Here is a 21691-nt window from a genome sequence, read left to right on the forward strand (position 1 = left end):
ATGCTAGTGCTTACTGTAGACAGTATTGTGCATGTTAAAAATAAGATTACAAACAAGATAGTTGTGACAAGTTTTATTGATTTTATTTATAAATTGAAGCAGCTTATTTTCCAGGGAGTATGATTCCATCGTACTAGAACAAAAGAAAAAGAAAAATTAGCGATTAGAACAATTCATGTCCATTGAGAATCAAAATCATTGTTTCAAATTTGAGGCATGTACACACCATTTTCTGTATAAGGTAACAAGCAGATCTCAAAGTAGCAAAAATTTGAAATGACTTTTGCAACAATGTTACCAAGAACAGACATCTTGTCAGATATACTTCCTGTCAGACACTTGACAGCACAAACAATCTTTCCAAGCCTACATATGCAAACTGTATGCCACATGTACCTGAAACATCTACATCCCATAATGCCCAAGTTAACCCCAAAATGACAACCTCAATATGATCCAATTTTATATATGTACCCATTTCACCAGGAAAAGTAAAATATATTTTTAGGGAAAATGGGGTCCTTATGGTGGCATACTGGAATACATTTTAAATGTAAAGGGAAATGCTGACAGTTTTACAAGTTACCATCCCAGACTGACCAATGCTATTATTGTATCCCTTAGCATTAATCAATTTTATAAAAAGGGGTTTATTTTTTGAGACCTAACTGTTTACAAAGTCCCAAAAAAATTCAAGTTACTTTCCCTAATTGCAAGCACTTTTAGAACAGATGTAAACCAGATTCAATACCAGCTGCCTACATTAGTTTTACTAGAAAATGTATACTAATTCAGTTTATAAATTGTATTTAGCAAGTAAAGACAGAATGCTCTATTTTTATTAATTTTCAGCAATCTGACTTGCAAGATAGGCTTTAATTTAAAAGGATCTCCACCCACACTCCAAAGACATACTAGTAGTTTACTGGCTATTAAAAGTGACCCAAGTATTTGTGTGTATATGTTAGGTAATTTAGACCAAGCACCAATGGTGCAGGGATTGATATCAGCAAGTTCTCTGTACTGCAGCATTAGTGGCACTTTGTAAATAAGACAATAAATATCTGCTTATTCCCATGACCCTGGGTTAATGTAGGTTCCTTAGAACCTAATCATTTGCAAGACTTCCAAAAACAGTAAGTGAATATATAAAGGAACACCTAGCCAGTAACTCATTTGCCTATTTACTGCATATTCACAACTAGCATTAAGTATCACTTTCATAAGAGACTAGAGATCAATGACAAGCCTAGGCAAAGCTAAAAACTGTAGTGGCAGCATTTTTCAAACACAGAAGAACCAATCTCCAAAGTACATCCATTTTCATCCTCATTGGCAGGTTCTTCATTTTTAAACAATAAAAAAAAAGGTTGTTGTGCATATCTCATCCATTATATTCAATATGCAAGACTTTATATTTAATTTTTTTTTTATAAATATTTAGTATATTTAATTGGGAAAATAGCTAAAATGTTACAGTATCTGGGCCAATTTATCAAGTTTATGTAGCTAATGAAGTGTCCAGTGTTACAGCCAATCAGCAAGAAAGACTGTTCTGAGAAGTCTCACAAATTAGAAAGGAGTACAGAAGTCACATTTTTCCCTATCAGATATTTTTTTTTTACCTTCTGCTGGAACCAACGCATGGCTTCTTCTTTGCCAATTCGATGCTTAGCTCCAATGCTACCAGTTTTGCGTTTTTTGTCAGCAATGCAGAAGCCTGGTCGACCAAGAACCTGCCAGAATATTTATATAGTTCAAAGAAAACTGAGAAGACTGCAATATGACAAACAGGGTGCAAGAACCACAATAGTCTATGCCAACACATGGGGTCTCAAAGTATCTAAACCAGTACAGCTGATGTTAACAGGGACAGGCCTTGCCTAGTACTCAGTGGTAGGAATTCCAATAACAAAGGGATTATTATGTGAATATTAGTCATTACTCAGAACACAGGTAGCATTTATCTCTGAAACTAAAAGGAAGGGGCTTCAACTTGACATTTTTTTAAACCAGCATTTAGTGAAATATTCATTGATACAATAAGGCAATATTTTTCCAAAAAAAGAAGCATCTAGTTTTGCCATGTATACCAAGTGTTTAATTTACACAAGGTCTGACAGCTGCAGGTAAATGTATGCATACAGGTCATTATTATTTTTAGTGACTTGACAGAATGGATTACATGAAGAGCACATGATTAATGTTATATTACAAAAAAAAAAATTTAAATGCTTAAAGTCCTTCTCCAATGCTGTAATGGGAAAACAGTTTTGTTACATCTCCTAGGAGGCAGGGCACAGGGTTGACAAAAAATCCACAAACATGACTTCTCTTATAACCAAACCCTCTCTTAAGGTTTGCCATTAGCCATGCATAGACAAAACCCGAGAGCAGTGGCTGATTGAGCAAGCATTCCTTGATAGGCTGTTCTGTGCTCCCCTACAGCAGAGTTGTAATGGCATATATAAAAGTCACCTTTTCTCCTTCAGCATTATATGCTAAAGTCTCTCAGGAGGGAATGAATGTAAACTAGAAGACATTCCTGCCAAAGACAGCTGTTATACAGGTGACTTTGTACCCTCTACACTTTTTCATAGCTCAATTAGAGCCTTGAAACTTCTAACAGCTAGCCACTCTTGAGACCTTGTCTGCAAGAGTTCAATGACACTAAAGGAGTCAAACACCCTGGTTGAGTGCCATATGCCCAGAATACTTGGAGCAAGTAGGATTACATCAAAATCCAACAGATTGGCCAAAGAGGCACCATAGCCCTACATTTTCAGTCAAAATGGATTTTGGTACACCTGAAGAAAAAAAAAAACACATCGAGGGAGAGAACCCCACTTTAAGATGTACAGGAACAGAAGGCTTACATCACCAATTCTGGATGTGGATCCCAAGGCTCTTATGTTGTAAGTAAGGACTAGCCTGGGGGTTCAATGATTGCAAGCAAGTAGGTGGTCATACAAAATACTGCACATGGGGAGTAAGGGAGAGACTGGTCCCTCCAGTTACAAGGGACCGCACAAAGTGACAAGTTGGGCAGTTAATTTACAAGCAGCATCTGTACTATCTTGCAGCACTTAAAGGTTAATAAAGCTAGCAAATTGGATCCAAAGGCCCAAATTGACACTCATTAAGCACTTTGAGGTGGTCCAAAGAGCAGGAGTCATTTCACAGCTCATGCACCTGTGAAGACCTGGACTGCAGACTGCGAGGATTCTATGTCTGGCAGGGGATTTTTCACCAGAAGATAAATTTCTTTATGCGACCAGAAACAATTTATAAGACGCCACAGATTCTGTAGCACTGGATACAGAAGCAAGTAGATGCGGTAACACTAGTTTAAGTTAGGGGAAATATAAGCTGCAAGTGAAGCCCAGTAGTGTTATTTCCATTAGATTAACTTTTTAAAGCTCTGCAAAGCACTAAGCAACCCAAGAACTTGTCACTTGTTTAGCCTTTAAACTTTCTGTTCAAGAGACAACAAATGTGATTGCATCTTAGTTAAAAACATGATACCTGCATATGCAATTTTATTTCACCAGCTTTTCTGCATTGGTTTAGCAGAAGAAGAGCACAGTTTGGGACCCTTGCACTTTCCACTGGCTAAATTTCAGCCAACCTCAAGCCACTTCATGACACTGCCACCCCACCCTTATGTTACAGGAAGCCCTCCTCTTAATTCCATAAGATCAGTACTCCTTGTGAAACAGTTATAGCATTTTAATCAACCAATTGGTTGAACCACCTGTAGCCATCTACTCCACAACTGGACATGCAGAGGATTGATTGGAATTAAAGGACATTTTTGTTATTGTAAAACCCTTAGAGCCAGTAGTTTCTCTTTAGTAAAATATGACTTTTTGAATCTCATCTGATGAACAAAGTCAGCCTTCATTTCTATTATGAAAGCTTTAGTTGTAAGCAGGAGACCATACCCTTCCATATGCAAGTCAAGCTACACATACCACGTAGAAATCCAGGCCATAAATTCCAATGCTTGGGTCATATTTAATGCCCAGATCAATGTGCTCCTGGATGCCAAATCCAAAGTTTCCGGTGTCTGAAAAGTTGTTCTTCCTCAGCTCATATTCTCTGACCTTTAGGGGGGAGGGGGATTGACAAAATAAAGTACATTAATAAATAAATAAAAAGCCATCCATACAATTCATAACAGGAATTATGCAGAATTATGAACTCTAGAAAACCTGGCCTTCAAATCATTCTCAGAGACCCCAATTCAAAAAAGCTTAAACTCAGTCCTCAAAAGCTACCAACATTTCATGTTTTCAGGATTTCTTTAATCATGCACAGGTGAGTTATCTTTTCCTGGGTCAGCAATACCACCTGTTTCTACAGTTAGAAATCACCAAAACATGGCCTGAAGCTCTTGACTGGGTTTGAGCAGCACTGGCCTAATTCAAACACCTACAATTCAAACTTCAGTGCTCTGAAGATGTGATTGGTAGAAGATTCTTCACTGCCATTGGCTGCTCATTAAACATCCAGTTAAACTGGTATAGCATATTAGTGAGTTTTTGCAAGATTTCATGGCAGAAGCCAACCATCTGTGGTGCCTGTCCTCATCAGAATGAGGGCCAAATGAAATCTAAAGATAGGGGCATTAAGTGTATGTTAAAAACCTACAATGGAAAAGTTATGCTTGAAAGGGGTATACCCACTTATTTTCATGGGTATAGCACCACCATTTAATGAAGCTCTTTCCAGCAAAATTATTCACCAAGTCCCTACACTGTTGGAGACTAGTCTAAATATGAAACTAGAGTATATTTGTCAAAGCCAATTAATCTACCATTGTGTTTCAGGGCTTTAGAAGGAAACACAGGAAGAATATACATAAACTAGTTAGAGCAGTGGTTGAAATTGAACCCAGCGCTGTGAAACAGAAAGTCTATGCCATAAGAGACAAGGAGTTTGCCAACTGAAAAAAATGAACACTTTATAAAAAAAACAAACAAAAAATATATACTAATCTACCTTAAGACCTTTTTCTAGGATCTCCTCTGCTTTGGCTCCCCGAACTGTACAGTGAACGGCAATCTTCTCATTGCGCCTGATTCCAAAAGATCTCACGGTGTAACGAGCTGCAGAGAAAGCAGGTGAACGCTAAATAGCAATTCAGAAAATAGCAGGTGTGGGGGGGCTTATCATGAACCTGGTAACTAAAGATAAGCACAAAAGCTAAAGATTGATGCCCATCATGTGATCGACTAAGTGCAATTAAGCAACTTCGGTAATTAACTGGCATAATACATCAAGGTGTAGTAAATAAAGTCATCAGGTAAATTTTGAACTATTTTGCTGGGTTTCTGGAAATTAGTATGTGGCAAAGTCATACATTGGCATCTATGCCAACACCAACCAACCTTTAGAAAAGACAGGTGTCTGCCCAGTGAGCTGCTCCAACACTTTGGCTGCCCGGGTCAGTCTGTCACCACTCTCACCAACACAGATATTGAGGCAGAGCTTGCGGATTCTCAGCTCACGCATTGGATTTTCCTTCTCTGATTTTTCCTGGAGAAGGGAAACAATCTGTATTAATAAAATATCACAGAAACTGAACAGCAAACAAAAAAAAAAAAACTACACTTCTATTTGTATGCCACAAGCAGACCCAAATGAAGCCTCAAGTGGCCAGCCAAGTAGACGGAAGCTTGTGAGCCACTACTGATAATACATGCAAGATAAAAAGACAGTGGATGCAGGCTGTACATCTCCGGCAAGTCTGGTCATGTTCTCATCACGGTATCTGTTATATGGAGCATCACTAGCTCTAGAGCAGTTCAAACTAAGCATGCATATGTCACTGGTGGGGAAAAAAAAATTCTCCCAAGGGGGATAAATACATGTTAAACATTACAAGACCTTTAAATTAATCCCTGCACACAAGAAACATACAGCAACTAACAGCAAGTCGTGCACAATAACCTACTAGTATATACCGGCTCAGAAATGAACAAATACACTACTGCACAATACCAACATTCAGCTTCCGCTTTTACCAACAATGTTAAACATAAACTATACAGAGTGATAGTCCTTCTGCCTATAGACAAGCAGATAGCTGCACACAACCAGGCCATGTGTATACAGTTCCAGAATAGACACATTTATACAGCTAGAGACCCCGGCTAGGCCCGGCTACCGCCCAGCACCCTCTCTCTGTCCCCCAGCCACCAAATACTGAGGCCGTCGGAGCCGGCAAGCAGCGAGTCGGCAGTCGCTGAGCTCCGGAACAACAGGACTAAGAAGCAGTAAAGGATTGCAGCGGATTAAACCACCCAGGTACTTGTGCTTCAGACATTTCCACTCACCGCCATGTTGGGAGATGTGAAGAGATCGCGAGATTTCCGCTTCTGCCTTTTATACCGGGCGCTGTGACGTCACACCGTGGGGCCGATGGGAACTACAGCCGGCTTCCTGTACAGGCTGCTGTGATACGGAGGACAGTTACACTGTTTACTGAATGACCGCCGCGTGTCTAGGACAGCAGTGATCACCAATCCAGCGTTACATCTGGTTGGGAGCCAGACAGATGCGGTCGTCGGTGGACAATTGATGAATGGGGCGGGTGGTAGATGAGGTCGTACGATTCTAGGCTTACCTAGATGCTGACGTTCGGATCGGCTTGTGTACCAGAAATGTATTGACGATCACATGACAAGCTTGTTGACACTTGGCAGTACATCAATGAATGTTACATAGTGTAGTCTAGGGGCATAGTTGCCACCGGTAATATGTATAGTTTATACTGCTTTCCCCACTTATGTTTCATTATCAGTAACCTAGATTACATTATGTAGTCAATGTAAAATGCGATTTAATGCATTAATTTAGGAGGTTAGATTGTTGAAGTTGGAAAATAAGAGTGGAAAACAAAAGCAGAATGTTCTCACACTCGTATGGACATGATCAGACTACAATTATATTTTAAGTTACATGCTTGTGTAACACCCTTTGTTCCTGCCAGGGTACCCCGATGGCCAGTGCCCTAACTAGACATTTTAGTGCCCTGGGCGAGACAGGGCACCGGCGCCCCCCATCTAAGTGGGAGTGTCAATAGTCGAGTGGGCGTGGTCAACCTACTGTGGGGGCGTGACTAGCACTTTACAAGTTCTAGACCGCACTGAAACCTCCCTCCCCATTCTTCACGGTCTGGCTTTGTAAGGATCTTTATGTAATAAGCCTCCATAGAATCAAAGTACTTTAAATGCAGCTATCACACGCTAGCTGTATAAAAAATGAATTGGTTTTTGAATTAAAACTCACTGAAACAAATTAAAACATAATTGTAACAGTACCATCTGTATCACACTGCCCCTTCATCACACTGTGCCCTCCACACTGTGCCCCCTTATCACCATCACACTAAATAAATTTTATATATATATATATATATATATACACACACATACAATATAAAGAGCCTCCTAGTGTCCGCCATACCATACAGAGAGCATTCCTGTGACCGCCATACTATACAGAGAGCATTCCTGTGACCTTCAGACCATACAGAGAGCATTCCTGTGACCTTCATACTATACAGAGAGCATTCCTGTGACCGCCATACTATACAGAGAGCATTCCTGTGACCTTCAGACCATACAGAGAGCATTCCTGTGACCGCCATACTATACAGAGAGCATTCCTGTGACCGCCATACTATACAGAGAGCATTCCTGTGACCGCCATACTATACAGAGAGCATTCCTGTGACCTTCATACCATACATAGAGCATTCCTGTGACCGCCATACTATACAGAGAGCATTCCTGTGACCTTCATACCATACAGAGAGCATTCCAGTTACTTGCCTAGGGGGATATCGGACCACTCCCCATTGGTTCTATTAATGCTCATTGCCCAAGAGGACAAAAATCCTGCAAATTTAACTCCTTTTGGCTAACATTACTGAATGGTGGTTCTGAGTTGGAGACCCAGTGGGAGGGGTACTCCGCCAACAATAAACACTGTGGGACCCCCCACTTTATGGGATGCCTTCAAGGCATTTCTGAGAGGATCCTTCATCACTGCTATCAACTCCTATAAACATAGTTCTAGTCTAAGGAGTGAGGAGCTGGGGAGGGAGTCTCAGCGCTTTAAAGCTACTTATGTTTCCTCCCATAGAAATGCTGATAGAATTCGGTGGCTTGCTACCCAGAGGGAGTGGTCGAATTATCTCCTGGACAAGTCTAGAAGCAGGCTTCTTTTTACTAAGCACGCACAATACTTTGAGGCTGGCAAGTTGTTGCCATATTTGGCTAGATCTGAATAGGCGGCTGTTGTGGTTGAGGGTATCAAAGATGCTGCAGGATGTATTAGAACCTTGGCTCCGGAAATAACTTACGTTTTATATGATTATTTCAAAAGCACGTATGCTTCCAAGGCGACCTACTTTGATTCTGAGTCAATGACATTTCTTGGATCGATTCAACTGTCAAGACTGAGCTTGGCTATTATGGACTTCCTTGACTCCCCCATCACACTTGAAGAGGTTGGTACAGCTGTTTCCTCTTTTCCAAATGGGAAGACCCCGGGCATAGACAAGATACCTATTGAGCTCTATAAGAAACGTCTGGGCTTTGCCTCTAAATTCTTGGAAACCTAGACGAATCTACTTTAAACATGGTTTGGTGTCCCCAACTATGTCTGAGTTGCTTATAGTGATGATCCCTAAAACAGGTAAGGACCGTTTGTGTCCGGAGTTCTATAAACCCATATACTTGCTGACTACTGACATTCAAATCTTGGCGAAGATTATGGCAAGGTGACTTAATGGGGCTATCTCTGAGCTGGGACACCCTGATCAAATTGGCTTCATGCCGGGGAAGTCGACCGCTACTAACTTGCGTCGCCTGTTTTACCATCATCAGCTATGACGTGAAGGTGTTGGCGAGGCAGTGGTGGTGTCGTTAGATGCCGCTAAAGTTTTGACTCAGTTGAATGGAGATAACTATAAGTGGTTTTGTCTAAATTCGGTTTTGGTCCTGTAATTGGCTTTGTCTCTCGAAACTTTGCTCTTGGCAGGGACACGAGGCAGGGGTGCCCCCTCTCACTTGCCCTATTTGCTCATGGCCATTGGAGCGTATGATAAACGCACACCCCCATATACATAATCTCCGCGCTAGAGATAGGGCAGATACCATAGGGCTATATGCGGATATGTTATTGTTCCTGTCTGACATATGACACTCCTTGCCGACCCTCCTGTCAGTGGTGAATATGTTTGGGTCATTCTCGGGACTTCGGGTTAATTGGGATAAGTCTAATATATCTTCGCTCCGTGGACCCTGCCTGACTGACCCTGTTCCCAATCATCCCTGCAGTGGACTTCTAAATTTAAGTACTTGGGTGTTTGGATCTCAAATGATATGTACCGTTATATGGAATATAATATTCAGCCTCAAATTGATTATTTAAAGGGTAGGATGCATGCCTGGAAGCAGTTTCCGCTGACGGTCACAGGGAGTATTAACCTCATTGTGCAGCCAAAGTTCTTGTATGCCCTCTAGCAGTCATCTGTTTATGTCCCCAAAGCCGTTTTTCAGAAGATAGATCATTATCTCATGTCCCTGGTGTAGGCGGACAGGAGGGCTTCTGTTAAGTTCACCACTTTGGAGATCCGACAGGGCAAGTCCGCCCGTTCTGCTGGATCTGCACAATTATACTACTATGCCTCGCAGTTGACACACATTACACAATGGGTGACATCTAGAGCTCATACTGACTTACATAACTGTTTAGTTGCTTAGACTGACTCCCGTCACTCACGGATCCATTTCCTTTTGATGGATAGGTGCTCTAGATGGAGTTCCCCTTTGCTGTCCCAGGCAGTGAGAATATGGCGCCTCACGATGAAGCTTATTGATTACCCCAGATATGATCCAGAGGCCCCCTTTTGGTTCAATATTAACATGTGTGAACTTATGCATATTGATGGTGCGGCTGCCTGGCGCAGGGGGGACTCACCGATCCTTTGACCAACTCCGACTTGCGCATGGCATCTGTAGGACCTATGTTTACAGGTACATAGAAATTTGACATGCCCTTACTTTTCAATTCAGAGATTCTGCTCCACAACTGTTAATGCCTCGACTTCTGCTGTTGTGCCTCATACCACGCCACCTTGATTTACTCGTACCTACTGGAAGGGTTGGGTGCTGGATGTCTGCACAGGTTGAGGGCTGACTGGGAGATGGATCTGAGGGCAATGGATGATTGGCACTGGGGTAGAGCCCTTGAGGGGGCTTATAAAAATCACTGTGTCTGCTAGATTTAGGCAGATCCAGGTTTTTCTCTTACATAGGGCTTACCTCACCCCTGTTCGTCTTTCCAAATTAAGCAGGAGTCAGGTGGAGGCCTGTCCTAAACGTGGGAGCCGGCGGGGCAGTTTTTGGCATGTATTGTGGGATTTCTCCCGGCTGACTGTTCTGGAGTGAAGTCATAGACTGTATAATGCAACCTGATTTGGGGATTCCCTCTATTAGTCCAGGGATGTGCCTATTTGGCCTGGGTCTGGTGGGCAGGATGCATAAGCTGATTCAACAGTTATTGACCAGTTTATAGTGGCCAGTCACTATTGTCAGAAAATGGATGGTACCTGGTACCACAACACCCATTCCTTAAGGGTTGGATCAATCTGGTCAATGACACAATCGGGCACAAAAGATTCATGTATACGAGTCGCAACAAGTTAGATAAATATGAGAAGATCTGGAATCTATGGCATTTGTTACTGAGGAATTGCGAGGACTGGACTGTTCCTGATAAAGAGTACTGCCTGCACCATATATAGACCCTTTTTATGCTCCATTATTCTCATGTAACCCGTTCCCCTGGAGAGCAGCTCCAACACTGCAGAATTTATGAGATTCTAAAGCATTATTCAATTTCTGTTGAATATAAGATATTATTTCTAATGTCTTTGTACTGAAATGCTTCTTTTCTGTACACTATTAAATTATGTGACACTCGTTTGATACCCCTTGGTATAAAAAAAAAAAAAAAAAAAAAAGTGAATCAACTGATACTAAAATGAGTGTATTTTTTTATTATTATTAATTTTTATTTATAGGGCGCCACTAGGTATCCGTAGCGCCGTACAGGGACAAACAAAGTTACAATACAAAGGTGAGACAGCACGATACAGTAAACAAAATGCACAGTAACTCCGAGGTCTCAAAGCACAGCTAGAGGGGCGAGGGGAAGGTCCCGCATACGGCGGAGCCCAAGAGGGCACGGAGGGCAGGGAAACCCCTAGAGTGGAGAGGAGGGAGCAAGAGGGAACGGGGAGGAGGATGGCAAGGTAGCTGGAGAGCAGAGTTAAAAGTGGTGAAGACAGGAGGAGAGATGACCCTGCTCAAAGGAGCGTACAATCTAAGGGGTGGGGTATACAGACAGAGAGACACGAGGGAGGGAGAGAAGGAGGATAAGGGAAGGGGAGTGAAGGGGAAGAGGCAGAAGATCAGGTAGGGAGTTAAGTGGGAGACTGGAAGGCTTTAAGAAAAAGGTGGGTTTTTAGAGCCCGTTTGAAACTGGACAGATTAGGGCAGGTTCTGATAGAGGGAGGGAGTTTGTTCCAGTGGAGGGGGGCAGCGCGGGAGAAGTCTTGGACACGCGCATGGGAGGAGGTGATCAGAGGGGAGGAGAGGCGACGGTCATTGGCAGATCGGAGAGGGCGGGATGGAGCGTGAATAGAGATGAGGTTGGAGATGTAGGGAGCAGTGGAGTTGGCGAGGGCCTTGTATGTGAGAGTGAGAAGCTTGAAGAGGATTCTGTAGGGGAAGGGGAGCCAGTGAAGGGCTAGGTAGAGGGGGGAGACAGAAGAGGAGCGGCGAGAAAGGAAGATAAGCCTAGCGGCTGCGTTAAGAACAGATCGAAGGGGAGCGAGATGAGATTGGGGCAGGCCAGTAAGGAGGAGGTTGCAGTAGTCCAAGCGGGAGATGATCAGAGAGTGGATAAGACATTTGGTGGCATCTTGGGAGAGAAAGGGCCGGATGCAAGCGATGTTACGCAGCTGGAAGCGGCAGGATTTCGCAAGAGAGAGAATGTGGGGGCCGAAGGAGAGAGAGGAGTCGAGGATGACACCGAGGCAGCGAAGTTGGGGGACAGGGGAGATAGAGGTGTTGTCGACAGTGATAGCGAGGTCAGCAGGGGGCGAGGCATGAGAGGGAGGAAAGACTATGAGTTCTGTTTTGGCGAGGTTGAGTTTGAGGAATCGAGAGGACATCCAGGAGGAGATGGCAGAGAGGCAGGCGGACACCCTAGAGAGGAGGGAGGAAGAGAGATCAGGAGAGGAGAGGTAAAGTTGAGTGTCGTCAGCATAGAGGTGGTAGTTGAGGCCATAGGAGCTGATGAGTTCACCCAGGGAAGAGGTGTATAGAGAGAAGAGTAAGGGTCCCAGGACGGAGCCCTGAGGGACCCCGACTAGAAGGGAGGACGGGGGGGAGAGAGAACCAGATGTGGTGACGGAGAAGGATCGGTCAGCAAGGTACGAGGTGAACCAGGACAAGACAGTGTAGGATTAGAATGCAGTACTGTGTCCGAGAGGGATATCTATAAGAACATAGACCAATTCTTTGAGTAGATCAATAAACACCTATCACATTAAAATCACTGATAAGAGAACTGAATAAAACTGATTATATCATTACAATGACATCTGTCAATGAGTGGGATATATTAGGCAGCAAGTGAACAGTCAGTTCTTGAAGATGATGTGTTGGAAGCAGGAAAAACGGGCAAGCGTAATGATCTGAGTGACTTTGACAAGGAACAAATTGTGATGGCTAGATGACAGTCAGAGCACCTCCAAAACTACAGGATTTGTGGGGTGTTCCTGGTATGCAGTGGTTAGTACCCACCAAAAGTGGTCCAAGGAAGGTTAACTGGTTAAGCAGTGACAGGGTCATGGGCGCCCAAGGCTCATTGATGCGCATGGCAAACGAAGGCTGGCCCGTCTGCAATCCCACAGAAGAGCTTACAGTAGTGCAAACACTGAAAAAGTTAATGCTATGATTAAAAAAAAAAAAAGTGCCAGAACACACAGTGCATTGCAGCTTGCTGTGTATGGGGCTACGTATCCGCAGACCGCCCATGTTGACCACTGTCCACCATGAAAATACCTACAAGGGGCACATGCACACCAGAACTGGACCGCGGCGCAATGGAAGGTGACCTAGTCTGATGATTCACATTTTCTTTTGCATGCGGCATCATTTACCTGGGGAAGAGATGGCACAATGATGCACTATGGGAATAAGGCAAACTGGTGGAGACAAAGTGATGCTCTGGGCAATGTTCTTCTGGGAAACCTTGGTTCCTGCCATTCGCGTGGATGTTACTTTGACACATACTGCCTACCCAAACATTGTTGCAGACCAAGTACACCCATTAATGGCAATGGTATTCCCTGATTGCAGGGGCCTCTTTCAGCAGGATAATGCACCCTGCCACACTTCAAAAATTGTTCCAAAATTGTTTAAGAACCATGACAGAGTTCAAGGTGTTGACTTTGCCTCCAAGTTCCCCAGATCTCAATCTGATCGATCCTCTGTGGGATGTGCTAGATAAGACCAAGCCATGGAGGGCCCACTTCACAACTTACAGGATCTGCTGCCAACATCTTGATGCCAGATACCACAGGACAGCTTTAGAGCTCTTGTTGAGTCCATGTCTCGACAGGCCTGAGATGTTTTGGCGGCACGAAGGGGGGACCTACACATTAGGCAGGTTGTTTTAATGTTGTGGCTGATCGGTTTATACCCACAAGGAGATATCCTAGTTCTGTAACTGATCAAAATATCAGGTAATTTAAAGAGTGTGTGTAAGAATTTGTGCACAAGAACTCCAATAAGACATATTAAAAAAACCACCTACCAACATCTGAATATCAACAGTTCTTTATTCAGTGACTGCTTTTAAACAAAACTAATTGACAATCTCTATTTCACTCACATATCACTTTGATAACTTAATTCTATATTTTGAGGATACTCTAAAACAGGCTATATAAAATAATTTAACTCCCCGCATACAATTTTTAACGCGCTACACTTTACACATTTTGCCGATTTTTTTTTTATTCGGACTGCAATAAAATATTTTAATGGATTCTAAAGTGGTTTTTTTTTTATTAGAAATTTATACTACATCTTGTAGAAACCATGATCAAGATTATTTTTTTTATGTTTGTGCACCACTTTCACACTTGAGGTAGATTTACTAAAGCTTTTAAAAAGGAATATTGGAGGTGTTGCCCATAGCAAACAATCAGGATCTAGTCATCCTTTTCAAGAATGCACTAAAGGATGCCTAGAATCTGATTGGTTGCTATGGACAACACCCACACTTTTCCCATTTAGAAGCTTTATTAAATCTACCCCTCAGCCCTCTTTCTTTTACATAATAGTATATAGGGGTATGATTATGGTCTTTCAGGGAAGAATATACTATTTTACAAAATATACATCAACTATAAAACTATGGAGCGGTGCCACTGGCATTCTTGAGAGCAGGTCATAAGTAGGATTAACCTTTATTATTTCTGTCAGATATGCCACTATCATCACAGGCTGCATAGCGCCTCTGATAAAATTGTTGAAATGTGTATGTTGATCCTTATTGGCTCAAAGTGATACATTGTGTAACTTTTTTGGGAATATGGAGTTGAGGTTTTATAAACAAATCACCCCACCAGTTTTTGGCATATCTCCTTTTTTAAATATATATATTGTTACAATTTACACATAGTATAAGCTAGGAAAGATTAAAAAAAATAAAAAAAAATAAAGTGGTAATAATGAGACACTGCCCTATGAAAAGTTATGTTAATGGAGGGAATACATCTCAAAAAAATTAAAGGTTATTAATGGTTCAACAGGGAGAGGTGGAAAAGTATACTAATGAAAATTTAAAGTAACCTGGAAGAATCATAGAAAAGACAATCACAGTAACAAAGTATCTACACCGAATTGATTTAGATCCATAAGAGATCTTGCAATCCAGTGAGGTAGAAAAGAATGTTGGCAACAGACAGTGTGTGGGGGCAGGAAAGAATGGATGTATGCTTATCTTTGGTTTTATAGCTGCCTAAGAGAAAACAGAAAATGAAAGTTCCAGACCATTCCTAAAGAGGAATTTTCCCTCAAAGTGGTTAAAGTTTACCCCTACGTTATGAATTAACTCCTGTGATGTATTTATTGATGTCCAAAAATACATAAGAAAACTAGCTATAAAAATGGAATGTTACTGAAGGAATTCAAATTAAAAAAAATGAATGAGATTATGTTCTAACAAATAATTTGGGAATCTTCATCATTTGTTATTGCAGAAACCCATCCTTGATATTCTTGCATGCCCTCTTGTGCTTTGACCCATCTGATTTTGTGTGATGGTTGCTTACCTGATTTGTTTTAGACTAGTGATCATAAAATGACTAGGTTAAAAATGAAACTAGTGTCAGGTCCACCAGTTTCAAGCACTCTTTATATTCCCTCTAAAACTTTCCTCAATACTGTACATGAAGCATTAACTTCACACATTGTATTCAGCAGTGCCAACAGACCCAATGTGCCCAAACATGTGGCCATTATTTTATACAGCTATTGACAATTACATTACAAGTTTTATTCAATGGAGACTATGCCAGTGACCCAAACACAATACAAGGAGCAATCTAGTAACACAATGTGTACATCCTCTCAATTGAGAGGATGTACACAAACCAAGAAATTTTAGGTATTAAAATTTAGTTGACTGGAAGAGTGTAGGTAAATATATAACAAGTAATACACTAGGAAAAGAGTATGATTAAAATATATAGCCCCTAGGTTGGGACTGATCACAAATGTTATATACTCCAATATTTAGATCTCATATATGGACATGTTTGAGTCATCATATTACTACATCTTAGGGCCCTTGTACATATTAGGGGTATATGGATATTGTCTAAAATATAACTCGTATGTGGTACTCCTATTTATACAAGGGTAAACCGGAGCCACAAGGATGTCCCAGTTCAGGAGCAGCTGTTAAATACTGGATGTTGTGTCTTTGGTATTCATCTCTTATTTGGGTCTGTTTATGTTCTACATATTTCAAATTTAATACATAGACATAATATTCCTGATGCATTCAGGGCTATTTGTTTCCCCTTGTTGACATCATACATATCTTGCAAACTGATTCAGTTTGCTATTATATTTATGTATTTAATTTTTAGAACCTAAAAGACCCAGAGACTATTTCACTGGAGTGATTCAATATTCAACTATTGCCTTTTTCTTTTTTTTTCTCCACACATGTTAACTATGTTGAATGAAGCACCCCCTCAATACAGCAATACTAACATTACTAGTGAGGAAGGTCATAACCTGGTGCATAGCCAACCTCTTTCCTTTGTCATATAGCTCCACAAAAGTAGCAGTCAGATTTGTAATGGGACAGAAGATTCGTGTGGTACCATGTTGGTCAGTAGATTAGGATCAAGCAGATGTAGGTTACACTGTTTAAGTGGCCAGTTACACAGATGTTACAAGTTTAAAAAAAACAAAAAAAATAATTTATCATGCCAAGTTACCTTGTCAGAATGAGTCGTCTCCTGAAAGTAGGCGTCGTTTGTATAGCGACACCAATTCTGCAGTGCTGTACAAAGAACCAGTCCCTGCCCCATTGGAGCTTACAATCTAAATTCCCTCAGAGAGACTAGGGTCAATTTTTATAGCGAATTAACCTACTTGTATGTTTTTGGAGTGTAGCACCAGAAGAGGGACCATGTCAATACCAAATTCTAGAACAGTTCTGCCATGCAATCCCAACATTTTTTGTTTTAAAGAAAGGCCCTGCAACCTCTGATGATCACCTTCAGCACTACCTGGCCCCAAGCAACTTGCATTTAGAATGGCTGCCTCATCTCCTGCCATAAGACACAAGCCGTGCTGAAAGCAAACACAAGTCTCTCCCAGATGAACTCCATCAAAAGGGTACTACATAATATTTAGTAGAAATCTTATCTAGATACAAGAATTTGTTCTATGTGGCATCAGTTTATGATTGGAGGGGATGCTCTGTTGACAATTACAGGATGAAGCATTTTCTGCAACACCACAATATTAAGACAACCATAACTTAAGGCAAATAATTTTAGTCAGATTGTTAAATTCGTCATTCATCCTTATTGTTTTTCAGCAGTGGTCAGACATCATCCACTGAGTTTGGCAAGCTAAAGTAATAACCAATATTAACGTGAACATATCAGACAGATGACAAAACCACTGTTTAGCCTTTGCATGTTTATTAAATAGCCAGTTTAGAGCATAGAATAAGTTATACAATAATTCTCCCACACAAGGAAACAAATCACTTCTTGCCAGCTTTAAGGGCAGATTTTGTTACTTTGCCAGTAGATGCTGCCTTCTTGTCCACAGCTTTAATTACACCGACAGCTACCGTCTGCCTCATGTCACGCACAGCAAATCGACCTACAAATAGAATATATCAGTTACAACCAATAGTCAAGTTAAACCTCACATCTTAACAGCATGTAAGCTATTGTACCAAGTCAATGCCTCCCCATTAGGTGGAGTAATTTGTTAAATATCAAAACTGACATGGCTTTGAGTGCCAGTGATTCAAAGGAGAGAGCAAAATAGACATAACCAGGCTTGTAAAACACGCATCACAAGATGCTTTTAACTTGATATTACAAAAGTGACAATCCAATAACGTAGGAAAACAAATGAGGGAGGGGGGGGGGGGGGGGGGGTGCAACGAGTTCAAATATATCAAGGGTTTTAAAACAGTGTATGAGGGGGAAGATTCTTCAAAGGAAAATTAGAACATGATATGCACTGAAACTGGAGGGAGGTTCAGAGTAAGTTTGAGGGGAAAAAAAAACACAAAACACAAACCAACTACTTCACAGGAAGGGTAGTGGAATAGCCTCCCAAAGGTGGTAGAGGCTAGTACAGTATAGAAATATAAGGATGTTATGTGTATCCCAAGGATCAGGTAGGGTTTGAGGTTACCATAGATTATTAAAAGTGGGCAGAATAGATGGGCCAAATGGGTCTTATCTGCTGTCAAATCCTAGGTTTCTATATTACTTATATCAAATCTCCCATCCAAGACAAAAATTGCTTTTGAAGTCTGTTTAGCAGGTCAGTTTTCTTTTGAGCCCATTGACATCCCAACACATTGAGACTGTGGTCTGTCCGAACTACAAGACAGGTTTTCAAGACTAGCTTAAGGATGTCATGAGGAGGTGATCATGTCCTTACATAATTTGACATGTCAGATTAAAAGTGTCACTGATGTTAGTCCCAATTTCCTACACAAGCATTTTAGAAGTCAGTCAAATGACAGTGTTAAGTGTCTGAAGCTCAATTGCAAATAGATGAATACTTATTGAACACTGTGCCACCAGTTTTGTATTTCAGCATTTATAAAGAGAGGTCACTTCACTGTGTTATCAGATAAGCCAAGCCTGACAGTTACTTACCTAGGGGAGGGTAGTTGGAGAAAGTTTCCACACACATTGGCTTCCCAGGAATCATCTCCACAATAGCAGCATCACCAGATTTTAGATGTTTAGGGTTGTCTTCTAGCTTCTTACCAGATCGACGATCAATTTTCTCTTTTAACTCTGCAAACTTACAGGCTATGTGAGCAGTGTGACAGTCCAGAACTGGAGCATAGCCAGCATTTATCTGGCCTGGATGATTGAGGATTATTACCTGTAGGATTAAAATACATTTGTGAAGACATTTACACTAGTAAGAAAAATAAATTTAAACAAATGCAGAGAAAACCCACTCTATGTATTGAGCTGTGAAGTTACCAGATGGTCTCAACATATGGAAGAGGGAACTTACCTGTGCTGTGAAGCTGCCAGCCTCCATTGGTGGGTCATTCTTGCTGTCTCCAGCCACATTGCCTCTCTTAACATCCTTTACAGAGATATTCTTGACATTGAAGCCAACATTGTCCCCAGGTGAGGCCTCTAGCAATGCCTCATGGTGCATTTCTACAGATTTCACTTCAGTGGTTATACTTCCAGGAGCAAATGTCACCACCATGCCTGGCTTCAAGACACCAGTCTCCACTCTTCCTACTGGCACTGTACCAATACCTACAATGATAATTGGTTAGGACAATTCCAGGAGGCAATAGTATATTAGCCTGTACTATGCAGTGTACTGAAAATTTACCTCCAATCTTGTACACATCTTGCAAAGGAAGACGCAGTGGTTTGTTTACAGGACGGGCAGGTGGAATGATTGAATCCAGCGATTCTAGTAGGGTGGTACCATTGGCGTTCCCCTCTTTCCTTTCAATCTTCCAGCCCTTGAACCAGGGCATCTAAATAGGTAAACATGGATTAGTACTGCAGAGACATTATATTTACAGGCAAACACTGCCATAGCAAATAGTTTAGCAAACTGAAGCTAGAGTGAATATATGTGTCAGAGCAACATTATACATGTAGACATTCCAGAAATAAAAATACAAAACAAACCACTTACTTTACTGCTTGGCTCCAGCATGTTATCTCCATGCCAGCCAGATATTGGCACAAATGAGACGGTTGCTGGGTTATACCCAATTTTCTTAATGTATGTGCTGACTTCTTTTGAAATTTCTTCAAACCTCTTTTGGCTGTATGGAGGTTCTGTGGAGTCCATCTTGTTGACCCCAATAATTAGCTGTTTGACTCCCAGTGTAAAGGCCAGTAGAGCATGTTCACGAGTCTGTCCATTCTTTGAGATGCCAGCCTCAAACTCCCCTACACCAGCAGCTACAATAAGGACAGCACAGTCTGCCTGTATGTGGGAGAAAAAAGAAAGTTCAGACCAATGCAAAAGAAGCTTTTTAAAATAACTCTTATGACCACTAACAGGCATAAGCATGCAAAGCACTACTTGCAGAAATAGGGGGTGCAGAACATTCCAACATTGAAGTAGGTCTGCCCTGTATATTTAGTTTAAACAATTAGAGACAAACTAAACAAACACCCAGCCAAAAGCTGTCCCATACCAACTGCACCTCCACTAGATGAGCCATGATATACATTAAGTTACTATGGTCTAAGGAGTAGAGCTATTTTAATTAAGGTTAGTCAATTTTAATGTACTACACAGGATATGCAGCAAATACTAACATTTTCAGCTGCAGATGAGGGAGATTGGGAATGTACAATTGTTCGATATGAAAGCAAGCTTACATGACCAGAAAAAGCCAGTTATGCCAAATTAACATGCATCCAGAAACTACTTCTGATCCATCAAGTACAGAGGAGCAATCTGAGTTGTACACAGAGCAATAGCACTGCAAAATATAGTTAAGGTAGAGTGCTGTAGGCAAACTAGGTACAGACACAGGTAGGGGAGCACATTTACATGGTCAGTTACCTTCTGCTGCATTCACCATTAGGCCAGAAAAACACTAGCCCTTTAACTACATCCCCATAACACTGTATGCAAGTTACAACAGGAAGTGTATAGTTTTTATCTTAACACATTAGACTAAATGTTTAGGAGCCGCAACTCTGAAATTACCATCAACTCTTGCCGTGCTAGTTAGAAATCCCATTTAGTGTTGTAGAAGGAAGCTTTAGTCTCCCAATACCTAAAAGCCGCAGAAAGCATGGGGCACATCAGTCTAACCTCACCAGTGTTCTCTGCCGCACAGTAAGGGGTTTTGTTTTAAATGACACCGTTTGGAAAGGCGTGGGTCTATAGCGGATATAGGACATCAGTTGTAAACAGAGGAGAACTCGTGCTGTACAATAGTTACCTGGGAGGTGCCAGTGATCATGTTCTTGATGAAGTCACGATGCCCGGGAGCATCAATAATAGTAATGTAGAATTTTCCAGTCTCAAACTTCCACAAGGAGATGTCGATAGTGATGCCGCGTTCCCGCTCGGCCTTCAGTTTGTCCAGGACCCAGGCATATTTGAAGGAGCCTTTGCCCATCTGTGAGTAATACAGCACATAGGTTAGCTTACCCGGAGTACACATAGCAGCATGTAAACCACGTTGTTATTCACCTGTACACTCCCAACCCGAGCCCCTCACTTACCTCCGCAGCCTCCTTCTCGAACTTCTCAATGGTTCGCTTGTCGATGCCCCCGCACTTGTAGATCAGATGCCCGGTGGTGGTGGATTTCCCGGAGTCCACATGGCCGATGACCACGATGTTAATGTGAATCTTCTCTTTGCCCATGGTAGCCACAAACTGCAATACGCAAATCAAAGCTGCAGAAACGGTAACTGTAGGACCGAGGCATCTGGCATTTAAAGGGCTTAGAAAAGGCGGGGAGCAAAGAGTGACCAATCACAGACGCTTGCCGGTAAAATGCAGCGTTGTGATTGGACAATGGATTGTTTGGAGAGGCGTTACTAATGTTTGTAATTACACGTGGAGGAGATGCACGTGTTACTGCCTGTAGTCCCATGTAGGAAGTGATCTCTCTAGTTGTGTCGTATTGGATAGAAATTATTTTGGTTATAATTTTTATTTTTGGCATAATATATCTTAGAAGTGATTTTATTTTGTATTTCATGAAGTGTGTTTGGTTAAACTTTACTTTGAAGCAAATGTAAATTGACAATGCGGTTCATAGATTAGCCTCCAACTTGCTCTACAGTTATTTCGCAGATT

At 41.6% G+C, this 21691-nt stretch overlaps 2 protein-coding genes across 2 annotated transcripts; both read right to left on the bottom strand.

Moving 5' to 3' along the window:
- Nucleotides 1–58: 58 nt before the first annotated feature.
- Nucleotides 59–6439, bottom strand: RPL11 (ribosomal protein L11). Its single transcript, XM_075195263.1, has 6 exons — nt 6342–6439; nt 5394–5541; nt 5005–5111; nt 3975–4106; nt 1626–1736; nt 59–133 (listed from the first exon to the last, which is right to left on the bottom strand). The coding sequence occupies exons 1-6, from the start codon at nt 6345–6347 to the stop codon at nt 104–106; spliced, it is 534 nt and encodes a 177-aa protein (XP_075051364.1). The 5' UTR covers nt 6348–6439; the 3' UTR covers nt 59–103.
- Nucleotides 6440–17306: 10867 nt separating this feature from the next.
- On the bottom strand, nt 17307–21314 carry LOC142140276 (elongation factor 1-alpha, oocyte form). The gene is made up of 7 exons (XM_075198092.1): nt 21110–21314; nt 20824–21003; nt 19554–19850; nt 19239–19389; nt 18903–19159; nt 18530–18764; nt 17307–17510 (listed from the first exon to the last, which is right to left on the bottom strand). The coding sequence occupies exons 1-7, from the start codon at nt 21251–21253 to the stop codon at nt 17389–17391; spliced, it is 1386 nt and encodes a 461-aa protein (XP_075054193.1). The 5' UTR covers nt 21254–21314; the 3' UTR covers nt 17307–17388.
- Between the last annotated feature and the right edge of the window lie 377 nt (nt 21315–21691).

This window comes from Mixophyes fleayi, chromosome 2 (assembly GCF_038048845.1).
Source record: "Mixophyes fleayi isolate aMixFle1 chromosome 2, aMixFle1.hap1, whole genome shotgun sequence".
NCBI lineage: Eukaryota > Metazoa > Chordata > Amphibia > Anura > Limnodynastidae > Mixophyes > Mixophyes fleayi.

What these genes read in the sequence shown, in the direction of transcription:
- LOC142140276 (XM_075198092.1), bottom strand. Translation starts at nt 21,253, where the DNA reads ATGGGCAAAGAGAAGATTCACATTAACATCGTGGTCATCGGCCATGTG. An exon ending in TGCTGGAGCCAAGCAGTAAA is followed by an intron (nt 19,390 to 19,553) that starts GTAAGTGGTTTG and finishes TTACCTATTTAG; the next exon opens with ATGCCCTGGTTCAAGGGCTG. An exon ending in CTGGCAGCTTCACAGCACAG is followed by an intron (nt 18,765 to 18,902) that starts GTAAGTTCCCTC and finishes TTAATCCTACAG; the next exon opens with GTAATAATCCTCAATCATCC.
- RPL11 (XM_075195263.1), bottom strand. An exon ending in GACACCTGTCTTTTCTAAAG is followed by an intron (nt 5,112 to 5,393) that starts GTTGGTTGGTGT and finishes CTTTCTCTGCAG; the next exon opens with CTCGTTACACCGTGAGATCT. An exon ending in TCCTAGAAAAAGGTCTTAAG is followed by an intron (nt 4,107 to 5,004) that starts GTAGATTAGTAT and finishes TCCCCCCTAAAG; the next exon opens with GTCAGAGAATATGAGCTGAG.